Source organism: Musa acuminata, chromosome BXJ3-8, assembly GCF_036884655.1.
Source record: "Musa acuminata AAA Group cultivar baxijiao chromosome BXJ3-8, Cavendish_Baxijiao_AAA, whole genome shotgun sequence".
Classification (NCBI taxonomy): domain Eukaryota; kingdom Viridiplantae; phylum Streptophyta; class Magnoliopsida; order Zingiberales; family Musaceae; genus Musa; species Musa acuminata.
Window position 1 is genome coordinate 47,125,724 of NC_088356.1, and position 13,302 is coordinate 47,139,025.

The 13,302-nt window shown below is 37.1% G+C and overlaps 2 protein-coding genes across 3 annotated transcripts; both read right to left on the reverse strand.

The window, feature by feature from the left end:
• Nucleotides 1–892: 892 nt before the first annotated feature.
• On the reverse strand, nucleotides 893–4,037 carry LOC103996048 (uncharacterized). Of its 2 annotated transcripts, none has more exons than XM_009416847.3 (2): nucleotides 3,505–4,037; nucleotides 893–1,160 (listed from the first exon to the last, which is right to left on the reverse strand). In XM_009416847.3, the coding sequence occupies exons 1-2, from the start codon at nucleotides 3,902–3,904 to the stop codon at nucleotides 1,129–1,131; spliced, it is 432 nt and encodes a 143-aa protein (XP_009415122.1). In that variant the 5' UTR covers nucleotides 3,905–4,037; the 3' UTR covers nucleotides 893–1,128. The 2 variants fall into 2 exon arrangements, with proteins under 2 accessions (XP_009415122.1, XP_009415121.1); XM_009416846.3 differs by lacking the exon at nucleotides 893–1,160 and adding an exon at nucleotides 2,446–2,730.
• Nucleotides 4,038–5,246: 1,209 nt separating this feature from the next.
• On the reverse strand, nucleotides 5,247–10,022 carry LOC135645377 (agamous-like MADS-box protein MADS3). The gene is made up of 6 exons (XM_065163696.1): nucleotides 9,655–10,022; nucleotides 8,280–8,355; nucleotides 7,194–7,255; nucleotides 7,017–7,116; nucleotides 5,697–5,735; nucleotides 5,247–5,601 (listed from the first exon to the last, which is right to left on the reverse strand). The coding sequence occupies exons 1-6, from the start codon at nucleotides 9,837–9,839 to the stop codon at nucleotides 5,560–5,562; spliced, it is 504 nt and encodes a 167-aa protein (XP_065019768.1). The 5' UTR covers nucleotides 9,840–10,022; the 3' UTR covers nucleotides 5,247–5,559.
• Between the last annotated feature and the right edge of the window lie 3,280 nt (nucleotides 10,023–13,302).

Genomic DNA, 13,302 nt, shown 5'->3' on the forward strand with positions numbered 1-13,302 from the left:
CTGAGTCGATGTGAGCTGAGACTAAATCAATCATTTTCCTAGCCCAATTGTGACCTGTTTTCTCACAAATAAGTCCTCTAAGCATTCCAAGAAAGTGTGAGATCGAAAAAGATGAACAAACCGAAAGAACCCTAACATCCGAAGATCATTTTATGCGAAAGAACAATCATAGTAGTTTAAGTATTTTGGGTCAATGAGTTTCTCATCGATTTATATTTTAATAAATAATATTTAAATATGATAATTTTTAGTTATATATATAATTATATAATTTGTGAGGGTCGACAGGAGGTGACATCATCCAGAAGCATCAATAGTTGCTTTGGTCCAGCTACATGTAGAGCGGTCCTTCTTAGCTGCACTTAGAATGATTGGATCTTCAATTCGTTTGGAGAGAGAAGACTACAACAGGACTGAGATAGTCGAGGGAAAATAAATCACACCCACAAAATAAATCCTCAAGAGAATATTCAGATGTCACAATCCGATCAATCTCCCACCGAACATGATTGACAGCTTCTCATTAATAGTCTCCACTTTTTTTACTCACTCATACTGAAATGATCGACATAAACGTGTGGGAAACAAAAATCAAGATTTTTTATCATTTTAGTTTGTAGGAATGAGAGAAAAAAAAAAAGTAGGATGAGACCTCAAATATATGTTAGAGTTTGAAGTAGGGATGAATTTTTTTTAGCAGCTTATGCTTTTGAGATAAATAATAATTCGACTAAAATATTATTAAAATTATTCTACTGGGAAGGATTGAAGGTGGAGGAATCTGAAGGAAAGAAAAATCTTAAAGCTTAGAATAATATAGGAAAACTCATTCAATCTGCAAAACATCTGTTAGCCACTGGTGTTCAACAGGCAACAATCAACAGTCCAAGGATGGTATATAAACATGACAATGCAGTTGGATGCATAGAATTTGTGTGATATATCTTATATTTGTTACAACCCAAAAGTAAAAAAATATATCAACTTTACAAGCCAAATGTAAAACATTAAGAGGTCGAAACCTCATTTTAAGCAGCACTGCTCACGGTTAATATAGCAGCCATCCAACATTCATGTCGGTACCAACTCTAACAGGAGAGTTGCCATTTTTTCTTGTCGGAAGTACTCTTAATCTGCTGGAAGTTTAGACGGGAGTTTGCCTGCAATGCCAAGCAATAACATAATGTATTTGAGATGTGTTACAGTTGCCAACATGGTGTAATTGATTAACATATGTGACAGATTTATGAAAGTAAAATGATTTGCAAAATACATATGATGATTCATCCAAGCAAAATGTCATGAGCCATAAATATCATCTGCCACCAATCAGATGTAATAGAGGCGTAAGCTACCAAAGATATCATGAGATTACTTCTGCATTTATCATCACCAGAACTCCCACCTAAATACAAGTAAATCACGAATCCAATATGATCGTGTTCATTATATCACTCTTTAGACCATTTTCCAGATCATGTGTGACTGGAAATTCAATCATGAAATAAAACTGTTTAGAGCAAGCTACCACCGGCCATTTCATTATCATGGAATTCAATCAGAATGATATTCAAATTTTCTTTCAGCTGTATGGCGGTCCAATTATCTTCTGGGCAGAACTTGAAAAATCTTTAGTGGCCCTGTAACTTGACATGACCAAGTCAGACTACAGCTAGCTTCAAAGAGAAATACATGACTGAATCCAGAATTTGCACACAAAAATTCTGCGAATTTACCATTATTTGCACCTACCAGATATTGAATGTTTTAGAATGGGAGAATAAACAGTCTAGGTACTATCATAATTTTGTGATTGTGTTAAATAGTTTTCATCCTAAATGGAACAGCAACTTTCAATCAATCAGCAACTCTTATCTTCATGAAATATGGTTGGCCATTTGTCAGAAAGCCAATCACTTTCGAGTTTCCGGGCGACCATCTTGATAATGTGTCATTTTCCAACCAACTAAGATGCAATAATTATGTATAACATGTAACCACTCAAATCCATGTGGAATCTTCTCTAATGTCCCTTCAGATAATCAATCAATCACCATGAAAAGTTGAAAGAATCTATTACTTTGCAAATCATTCACCGTGAGCAGTGCTGCTTAAATCTGTCAAGTTTTGAAAGAACAAAATTGTGGCACTGCTTGATCCACACATCCATATATTTTGTGATTATGCTAAACAAATATATTAGTATTTTGTTGACTGCTAACCATGCCAGACACTTATCCATGCTTTAGATATATCACAGAGGATGAGCATTTTTTATCATCAATTATGAATACCAAGGGAGAGAAATTTTATAGACCTCCTTCAGTTCACATTTTTATAAAATTAAACATAAATATCAATTATAAATTCTAAAATATATATTTCTTTCCCCCTACCATGAGACTTCATTTATATCTCATCTGCCCACCACATTGAGCAACCAGATAAGCAACTGAATCTAACTCATGCATCACTGAATACTACAGGCTCAAATGTAAATAATAGACAAGTATGGGCCATGTGACCAAGAGGGTGAAGATAATGAAAAGAATGTCATCTAATAGGCACTATAATATTAGGAAAGAAACCAGCAACAATTAAAAAAGCATTAGTTTCAGATTGACAGTCATAGATGGGAGTGACTTAAAGAAGGCAAATAACCATTCTAGGGGCATCTAGGAAATTGTGATGTGACTGACAACCAGCCAAGCCTCTCCAAAATAATCCCATCTGGACAATTAGAAATAGTTATCTTGTGAGATTGGACAACTCCAGCATCAAGAGATGAACTGAACAGCATAGTTAAGACAGAACAGGCAGCATAAAGAAATTATTCTTTGAATTCGAAATAAAAATGCAAAACACACAAGAAGAAAAAGATGCAGATCATGTTCAGTCATGCCTTCCATTGTTATTGTCCAATTACTTTGTCAGTCCTCCACTAGTACTGAGAACCACCACTATAATTGGGTCCACATAAATGAATGAAAACAGAAAATGATGAGAAGACAATTGGTGGATCCTAGCTCAAAAGATTACAAAAAAAAGAAAAGTAACTTTGGTGCATTTGAAAGAATTCCTCGTAAATAAATTGATGAAGTCAGAGACATCTTAGCCAATTGATTGTGGTCCTTCAACAACCTTAGAGAAAGACCCAATTAAAAGTGATCTTACTAGACGCAAGAGGAGACTCTCATCAAGAACTCCAGCAAGTATGCACAACGTTTTACCCGCTAATATTGATGTTCAGAAGAACACAGGGAGACCCAAAAACATAAATTTTACAGACAAAGCGATCTACTCTCTCATGACTGATGAAAAGAAAAGCTATGATTGATGAAATAAAATGATATCTAGAGAGGGCAATGTAAATAATGTAAGTTCGCACCACGAGGAAGAGTTGATTCCGTCAAGAGTGCAAAAGTTCCTAATTTCCAGAAACAGAAGCTACAATCACAAAAGTCTAAATCACAATCCAACCAAGAAGCTTATTAAACATCTCACCTTTGACCTCCTTGGTGGTGGAGGGAAACAGGATGGCCCGTCCCAATTCCGACACGGTCATGACGATCCCGGCCAAGTACAACATGGTCAGCATCCCTATCACCCATGGCATCAACATGAACCCAAGCACGAACGTGACGGACCCACCGAGCATGAGCGCTATCGAGACCCCTAGCATCAAGGAAGCCACGGCCGCCGGCGACGCCTGCGGCAGCCTCCGCCGCCGTGGAGTCGGTAGAGGAGAACGATAAGACATCTCCTCCGTTCCGATCCTCCCGACGCCGGGGGAGGGGGCCGAGGAGGAGCGGATGGCGAGTTGTGGGGAACGGAGGACGGCGAAAAGGATGGAGCAGAGCTCGTTGAGGAACCTCGACGTCTGGTCCTCCTCGCCTCTCGTCATCTCCCTCTTCGAAGCCCTGATCCCGATCCTAATCCCAACGCTGAGTGAAGGGGGGCGTGGAGGAGGAGGACGAAGAAGAAACGAACAGATCAGAGGCGGTGGGCGGAGAAAACAGACACGTTATATCCAGAATGCCCCAAAACGAAAAGTCCTCTACTATTATTACTAATATTATTGTTACTATTATACTATTATTTTATAATTGTTTTTTTAATTTAGTGATTCATGAACAGAAATCATTAATTATTATTATTATTATTATTATTTCAAGCACAAACCTTTTCTCATTTAATTTCTTGGGATGGAGCTTCGTTGAGATTCGTGCGTAGTAAGACGACAGGGGGGCGACTCGGCCGTCGAACGAGACAACGTGCGGAAGACCAAATCAGAAGGCCATGCTTGCGAGGCAAGGAATTGTCGCGTGCGAACTCATTGGAGCATTTGTCTTTTGGGGTTGGTGACGCATCCTTGTCTTTTTGGCCTTGCGAGAGATCTCTCCAACTCGAAGCTTTTGGAGGTTGTCGAACACCTCACTCTACCACTCCAAAATGTGCATAATATAGGTTGGATTTTTATAAGCTGCCTAATTGTGGGTTACTCGAACGATAAACTTCAATTTCTTTAGTTATCACGGAAATGAATCGAAATTTTTTCTTTCACTCAACAATAACAAATAAATATTAATAAAATTATAAATCAATATTTAAATATTTTAAGTTTAATTAAATATATAATTTTTATGAATCTCAATGATGATAAAAAAATTCATTTAATTAGGATTTACAACTTTATTGTGGTTGGTATCGTTGTCTAGCGAACAATATCTTTAGTTAAATCAATATAGTTCAATTTATTATTTAAATTTTTTAGTAAACTCTTCTTAGGCAACCCTATGATTTTCGAACACATTTGTATCATTTTTTTATGATTCTAAGTAGCAAAATTAACTCGATTAGAAAAATTATCTAAAATTTACCTTTTAAGTTGTATGATCTTATCATGGCTAACGATGTTCATTAGAAAAAATATCGTTTAAGTTGCAGGATCTTATCATGGCTAACAATGATGAACTATGTAAGATTCTCCAACCACAAAAACAATAAAACTGAGTTATATAGAACCGAACCAAGCCTTTGGGAGATATGGTTATCGATATTATTGAACTGTGTCTTAGAATAGATCCTGACCCTCAACTACACTAACATGAGATGACACCCTAATTAGTCTCACATGGATGATGGCCTACAATGTGGCATGAGCCATCAAGTACGTGCCAAAGGAAGAAGTCACCACATACAAGAAATCAGAAAATAGCATTTCTTTTGAAGGCAAGAGGTTAATGTCATGTGAAATATAATAAGTATAATGCTTAAAAGAGAAGCATCAGAAAGATGCACCCATCTGAATCTGATAATACAACATTGGTTTTGGTAAGTTCTGCCCAAAATTTATTACATTAGAACACATGAGCTTGCAGCAGTTTTATTTAAACATATACATACAAAAGCTGTCGATACATATACGACATTCTTTGGGCAGGTGCTTTCATTTTTATACTGCTAGTAATATTCTGAATGAAAGAAGGAAATGTGCTGAGAAGTTTCAGCAGCATCAACATCCTAAGACGGTGGCTGTAAGTGTCGGTATTCCTGCAGTCACCCTTCCCTACTGTTTCGTTCATCTCCAAACTCAGCACCCTATCATTCCAATGGTAGAAGCATAAGGGACGAGAAAGAATCCCAATGAACAAGAATCCATTTATTTCTCACAATTATGTAGTTGCATAACATACCAGATTGAAAAATCTTCTCTCTTCGAGCAATGTCATCTCCTGAATGATAGATTGACAAAAACCAGGTAAGATATGTGTAAGCAAACAAAAGAAGCTCATGTAAGTTCCAATAGTAGTTTGGAAGGCAAAGCTTAAGGAAGTTGTTTCCAAAGTTATGCTCCAAGCTTTAGATCATCTGAAGTAAATTTGTGTCAAGCTAAAATTTATGCACCTTCAGGTACTTGTACAATTCCTGATGGCTGGATTGCTGATGCTTTTGTCAAGTGCTAATAATCCTTTATCTACTGCAATCCAAACTTCATTCTGATTTGCAGCGTAGATGATGAAAAATGGGACTCATGAAAAAGGACTTTATAACAACAAAAAGTTGGATTGTCAACAGCAATGCCCTTAAAAGAGCAAAGTGAAGGGAAGAGTTGATGTGGCCAACCAGATCACCAATATTTGGGAACAATGCTTGTGTTAATTAAAATTTTAATCTTCAAAAAGATCCGACACCTAATTCTGAGACTCATGAAATACTTGGCACACAACTTTCTAAAAATTACAAAAAAGCTTTTTGCCAATGAACTACTATAGATCATACCTTCTCACGAAGCTTACTAATTATCTCGAGCATCAGATGTGTTTGCATCAGGAGTTCAACCAAGAACTTGGTTGTTATAATTAGTATGGCTACTAAATGATATAGCGACGAGAAATACGATTAAAAATTGGCAAGAAACTAATGTCATCATACATGAGATTTTGATTATATATATAAATTGATAAAAAAATTTCAATTGCTGATAATATTTGCTGACCCTCATCTGATTACATTCAAGCTTTGATTTTGTACACAACATGCACTGGTAGGAAGAAGAAATTCGGCACAGGCGATATAATAAAAGCACAATTAGGAGTCATTTTTTCTTAATGAAACAACATTAAGCTTGGGCTTCTGAGTAGAGACAGAAGCAGATACAAGAAAACAGTGATTGAAACTGTCAGAAAAGATTACAATTTCTTTTGAGTGCAAGCACAAAACTAGTGGTAACAAGGTTCGGATTCAGTTATTTTGAATTTATTAATCAAGCTATACTTTATTAAAGTTGATTCACAAAAGTGTTCTCTTTTAAAGGATCAGCATTTGCTTGAATCCTTGCATAATTAGCACATGAATCAAATAAATGTTAGTCTTGCCTTTATTTGAGATTAGTTTTCTAGCCAGATTTGATGACATTAATTTTCCCATACAAAAATTCCCTTCAACTGATTAGCAGTTTAGCAAAACCCATGATAATATGATTAATTCATGAATTAAATATGAGCTACACTTGCCTTTCTTGACGTTGTCTGTGCAAGTGTACCTTCTAGTACGCTCTCAAGTTGGCTGAGATCATTGACACTTAGTTTGGAAATGTTGGTTTCATCAAGGCACCTGGAGCATATCTTTTCTGTATCAACTAAAATGTGATGAAATTTAACACACAGACACACATGGTGCAGATGGTATACCACTGAACAATCTCCAGAATCTGACAGTCTACCCTTGGATAACTAAAGTCTTTAAGACGACCCTGTTAACAAATGAAAAATAAGAACCAATGTAAAGAACTTTTTCAATGTCTCAAGTCAGAGTTACATATAAAAATGAGAATAAGTTAAGCATATCAGTTTTTTTCTTAATCGAGAAAGGTCCAATTAAGCTATCAAGTTCTCTTTGCATTAATCATTGATGAATGATTGATGTTCTATTGTCACTCAGATAACTGCAGACCGGTTGCATTCTGCTATTTATACAAATTAGTTTATCAATTCATAAATCTAACACAAAATTTTGTGGTCCGTAAATTTTAGAAGTCATCAAACGAAACTTACAGTACTAGAATTAAACAAATCATCAACTGGTGTAAATTTTCACTGTATGACTGTTTTTGCACTCTCAATAGATGCTACTATTGCATTTCCCCCCTTTTTATTTTGAGTAAAAAAATTAATTAGTGATTAGCTGAATAACAAATGCCACTTTTGGCATAACTCTTGAGTCCATTTTGGCTATAACTGGAAGAAAAGAAAATAGCATAGTATATGAGGCAATAACAGTTGCAATTTTTTTTACCTTAATATGCTTTTTGTCTTAATAAAGTGCACCCTCTATCAGAATGACAACAGACACAATTTAATACTAATCATACAAAACCAAGAATGATCTTATAATTAGGCCAGAGGAGGGGAGTGTTTATTAGCATTCTTTGGTCGTATGAATTTTATTTAAAATTCATATCTAGCATAAATGCCATAGATTCCTTATGACAGATTTGTTCAGTCCCTTTATTTTATTTGAATAAACAAATTTGACATTAGCTTCTATAGAAATGATATCAAAGCCATCATACGATGGACATTGTTAGTCACAGCTTTATCTTCATCCATGATTGTTGTGCACAGATTAAAGCACAATTGCCACAATTATGGGAAGCATTATAATTTTCTATCAGGAAAAAAATATAAATTTACAAATAACTTAAAAAGAGCATTGACTTTGAAAAGTGATAAAGAAATATTGTATTCAGTTTTTTAGCAAAAGAGAGATTCATTCACCTGTGCAGAATGGTGTTCATTAACCTCTCTTTCTGAATCTACAAAATGACGATAACGCCCAATTATTTTATCTATGCTGTAAGATTGAGTAAATAGTTAGATCTGCAATCTGAATTAAATACCCAACTAATATTAAAGGACCATAATTGGAATTCATCTTAAGTAAGGCAACAAAAAATTAAAGCTAAAAGTCATGATTGACCCTGTAAAAGTACAAAGAGGGATTCAATTTGAACATTAAATGTCAGCTACCTACCACATTACCTTCATAAGCTGCATGCAGTTAAATTTTGGCCTATTAATAGGAAATTTGTGCATGCTGGATATAAAAGCCTTTCGCAACTTCTGATAATTTTAGGAAGATAATATTTCAGTAGGATAGAGTTTGATTACTGATACACCACCCTCAGTAGAATGTAATGGCAGGAAAAGAAATCCCATGAAGCCAACCCCAAATGGTTGGGAATATGGCTTCTTGTCGTAAGATTTCCATCACAGTTCAGCTATGCTTTTATAAGGAGTTCAAGATTATTGAATAAAGCTAATTAAAAGTCATTTATGATAACCAAAGTACTACTTATTTAAGATTTACATAAAATTCCACTTCTTGTGAATCTAATCTATGATGAAATGTGGAAAAATGATTATCAAACTTATAGAAGGTATTCTTCTATGCAGATTATACACAAAAAGGTACAACACTAACCTGATTTCAGCCTATTCTTCTGTTCTGATCTAAAATTTTTAAGTGCAACAGCTTTGTAATTCAGTTAGCTCCATCAACTTTTGATGGGACTTGATCTTATCCAACACTTGAGTCTGGCTACTTGGAAAACAAACTTAAGCAAGAAAGGAATAGATTCTAAATTTTAAACGATATAGTGAATTCTGTGGATGCTAAACTAAGCACCATCCTTTTCATTCCTTGATTACCACATATGTCCTACTACAACAAATTGGACCATGTTATCAAAATCTGAAAAATCAAAGAGATGTAATTCATCCATCACCGGGATCTGTGGAAAAGAATTCCTTTGAAGGATGAACTAATCAATGATTAGGACTCCTAGTTTTAATTGTATCACAGGTCAATCATTCTAGCAGGATCTTCCACAACCAAGAATCGATCTTTACGAGGCATGTGAGCATTTCCATTCTGCAAAGTAGGTGTTCTTATGCATAGAACGACTGGAGAGTGCTCAAAAGACAAACTTTTGCTCGTTCCACGTTTTCAGTCTCTAATATAGCGTATGCGCGGGCAAATTAAGCTTGCAGACACCCAAAAAAAATAAAAATCAAGAAATGGAGAACAATTGCAGTGTCACAAGAGAATCATACGGTTCTCTCGAAGGAGGAGGATGAAGAAAGACGGGACCTGTAGGGGCTGGCGAAGTGGTAGAGCTTGCCCTTGGCGGAGAAAAGGATAAGGGCAACCTCGACGTCGCAGAGGACGGCGAGCTCCTTGGCCTTCTTGAGTATGCCGTTCCGGCGCTTGGAGAAGCACACCTGGCGGCTGGTGTTGTCCTCGATCCGCCGGAGTTCCACCCTCCGCCTTCCCATCGCCGCCGACCCCCCCCCCAACTCTTAACGGTCCCAACCACAAGATGCGTAGAGCAAGACGAAGGGGAAGCGGGAGAGGAAAGGCAAATTTATAGGGTGAGGGAGACGAGAAAGGAGAAAATTCCGGTCGCCATCGGAGCCAAAGGCACACGAAAGCACTCCCCTCTCGCATCGCCCGAAAGGCGCGAGAAGGCACGCACCGTTGAGAACTCCCAAGAGACCCCTTAACACCATCTCGGGTTTGGGTGTGGATCCGAATATCGATAGTGAATAATGCAAATATATCTAATGGGCCGAATCTTCTCGGCCCAAACTTTAAGCACATATTATAATCTATAACGCCCAAGCTGCGTTAGTCCATTAATGTGGAAATTACAACTAATTGTAAGCTCCAGAAACATATTATTCATCATGATTTGTTCCTCCTAATATTTAGATTTAATACTCTGGGCGTGTATGAAATTACAAAAAAGTATAGGAGCCTATTGGTAAGAAAAATATTCATGCGTTCCTAAATAATTCGGTTTTCATCTAATTTTGATTTAAAAAATTGAAGGGCTAATTGTCGTAAAAGTTCGCTAGTTTTGGCTTTTCGCTGAAGGGTGTTACATTTTCTTTTTTTGTTCTTATAGCTATGGTTTGACTTGAAACGAAATCAAGTTGGAATTGGAACCAAATCGATATGATAGATTCATTGGTTCCAACCCGATTTGGCAGTTCATCGGCTCCAAACCAATCATTTCGGAATTAAAACTAGTCAGTTCTCGATTTTTTCAAAAAAAATGATTTTTTATTTTAATTTTTTTTAAAAATAATAGTTGGAATTGGAATTATCCGAATCGATGATTTCGAAATCATGTTCAATAAGTTTTTTTTTGTTGTTGAAAATTATCATGTTCAATAAGTTATAAATGGATTCAAATAAATTTTATTATAAATATATAACTTTAAAAATTTTATTTAAAAGATAAACTTAAGAAATAAAATTAAATTGTATTTGATAAAAGGGAAGATATAACAAGAAGATAAATACATTAAATATATCAATAATGGGTTCAAAATTGAAGTTGTGTTAGGAAAAAAAATATAGTTAATATCTTGATGAGTTCGACATATGCACAAAAATATCTGAAGTGTCTCCAACCAAAAAATATTATGTTTTTGAGATTGTTTCGAAATGGATCCAAAGTATCATCGAGAAGACATGAAGATAACACTGAGATGAATCCGAGATAGATTTGAGAGATCCAAAAAAGCTTCGAGATAGCTACTTGAGAGATCCAAAAAGGAACTTTTTTCTTTCTTCTATAGCTCTTCGTATACGATATCTAAACTCAGAATCACAAAATGATATAAGTGGAACAAATATATATAATATCCGAAATCATAATTTGATTTAAGCGGGTCAGATAGAGTTGGAAGTACACGGAAAAGTTCCTCAGCTGATATCGCGTAATGGTTCGAATTATCACAAAAAGTGGGCGGGATTAGATTTGGGATAACATATTCCGGATTCAATGGTAGTAGTGAAAGGTAAAGGAATCATTGAAACGAAGCCATCTTTACAGCTTTTTGAGAGGTTGCCATCGGTATCTGCGTTATCTTTTTTTCTTTTCTAACTTTATCTCAATTCTCCTCATCGTACTTCCTCTACATCCGATGGCAACCTCTCAAAAAGCTGTAAAGACAACGCAGGATCTTTGTGGTGGTGTTCCATAGAAATAAAGTTCATCTCTTCATCCGATGGCAACCTCTTCATGGAGGATCGCTGTAAAGATAACGCAGGATCTCTGTAAAAATAAAGATAGATGAAATAAAGTTAGATGTTTTTATTTTTATAACTATAAAAAAGTATATATATATATATTAACATGAGCGCATCCTCAGCGTTTGGAAACAAAGATCTCTGTGGGGGTGTTCCAAGGAATACACAATTCATCCGTGGAGATAATTGTGGTCATATCAGTAGCTGCAGCAGTAAGCCAAGGAGCCAATCTTCTGCCACCCCTACGTTTAAAGAGCAACATCGGAAAGTTCTCCTTTGCCCAACTGCTCAGAGCAACAGATAGGCTCTTCGCCTGCTAATCTGATCGGCACCCCAGCAAGACGGGGCTTCCAGAAGTTCCAAAGCCGAACGTGAAGCTTTGAGAAATATCAGGCATCGGAATCTCGTGAAGACACTGACATCATTCGGCCACTCGGCAGACATTGAGGAAGACAAGCCTTCATCCTGGCCCCCGTCCTCCGACGTGAAGGACTACAACCCTGAACACAGTAACTGTGATCTTGCGTCATCATCATCATCATCTTCCACTGCTCAAGATCCAAAGTTGCCCACCGAAACACAAAGAACAGAGGTGCAGAAGTCACAGTGCAGTTGGCGAGAGGAGGCCAAGTTGCGCATCCGGAGAACATGCTAGAGAGCTCACGTCCCATGCTGAGAAAGCTGTTCGTGCATCACCTAAAGGTTGTAATGATGCTTTCGAGGTGCTGGCAACAGCTCACGCTCGGACAAATGCCTTGGGATCCTCCACAGCTTGTGGCAGGTCGGCCTCACGGCAGCAGGTCGGGCGGAGACCGCTGAAACATCTCAGCGTAGCCGAACCACATCAGCGACCATCCGTCTGTGAAGTAAGGCATGGCTAGGTAGTATCCTGCAAGCTTGGCAAACCACATGCTTGGCTGCTGCAGTGCTGCACTTCATTTGGGTTCGGCGATACTACATCGAGCCGTATCGAAATGACTTAGTTGTTGGCCATCGGTGAGGCGAAGGGTGGCCTAGCAGCACTTCACGAGCCCGCGAGCGTCTCAACCCAGGGGTCGTCATCCAGCGTGTAAGGGCGAGCTGGCAATCGGTCCGGAGACCTACAAACGTCGATAAGCACCCCTTCTCGAGGGCGTGGTTATCTCGTCAACTCCCAACATCAACCCGACTAAGCCGTGCTGACTCATCAATCACGATGTATTTGTTCACCAACACATACTATTATATCGATGCCACTATTATATCAATCACGATGTATTTGTTCACCAACACATACTATTATATTTGTTCACTATCAGTGTATTAGTGTCACGTGGTTGTTACCTCAGTATCAATATATCAATAGAGTAACAAGCACATTATAAAAGTACTTTTCATGTATCTTACTAAACATTTTTTCTAATGTTGAATCCATAGGTATATTTATTAGAAACCCATGACATAATTTTATAGAGTTCGACCTCCTCACTGTGAGATGGATTCAACATTTTGTGGTCAAACAAGTGTTACATTGCCCAAGATCGACTTGTGACAAATATAAAATAAACATCGATTAACTCTGAATCTGCATTCAGGTCGAACAATCCATGGAATACAATTTGACCTCAGGCACGTTGGCCTTGTTCATCACTGTTGGTCATCCAGATGTTGATTTTATCGATATCATTCAAGAATTACATTTGGACAGTGGGGTGATAG

What these genes read in the sequence shown, in the direction of transcription:
- LOC135645377 (XM_065163696.1), bottom strand. Translation starts at nt 9,839, where the DNA reads ATGGGAAGGCGGAGGGTGGAACTCCGGCGGATCGAGGACAACACCAGC. An exon ending in ATTCTGGAGATTGTTCAGTG is followed by an intron (nt 7,117 to 7,193) that starts GTATACCATCTG and finishes GATATGCTCCAG; the next exon opens with GTGCCTTGATGAAACCAACA. An exon ending in AGAGAAGATTTTTCAATCTG is followed by an intron (nt 5,602 to 5,696) that starts GTATGTTATGCA and finishes TTGGAATGATAG; the next exon opens with GGTGCTGAGTTTGGAGATGA.
- LOC103996048 (XM_009416846.3), bottom strand. Translation starts at nt 3,904, where the DNA reads ATGACGAGAGGCGAGGAGGACCAGACGTCGAGGTTCCTCAACGAGCTC. An exon ending in CACCACCAAGGAGGTCAAAG is followed by an intron (nt 2,731 to 3,504) that starts GTGAGATGTTTA and finishes CTAATTGTCCAG; the next exon opens with ATGGGATTATTTTGGAGAGG.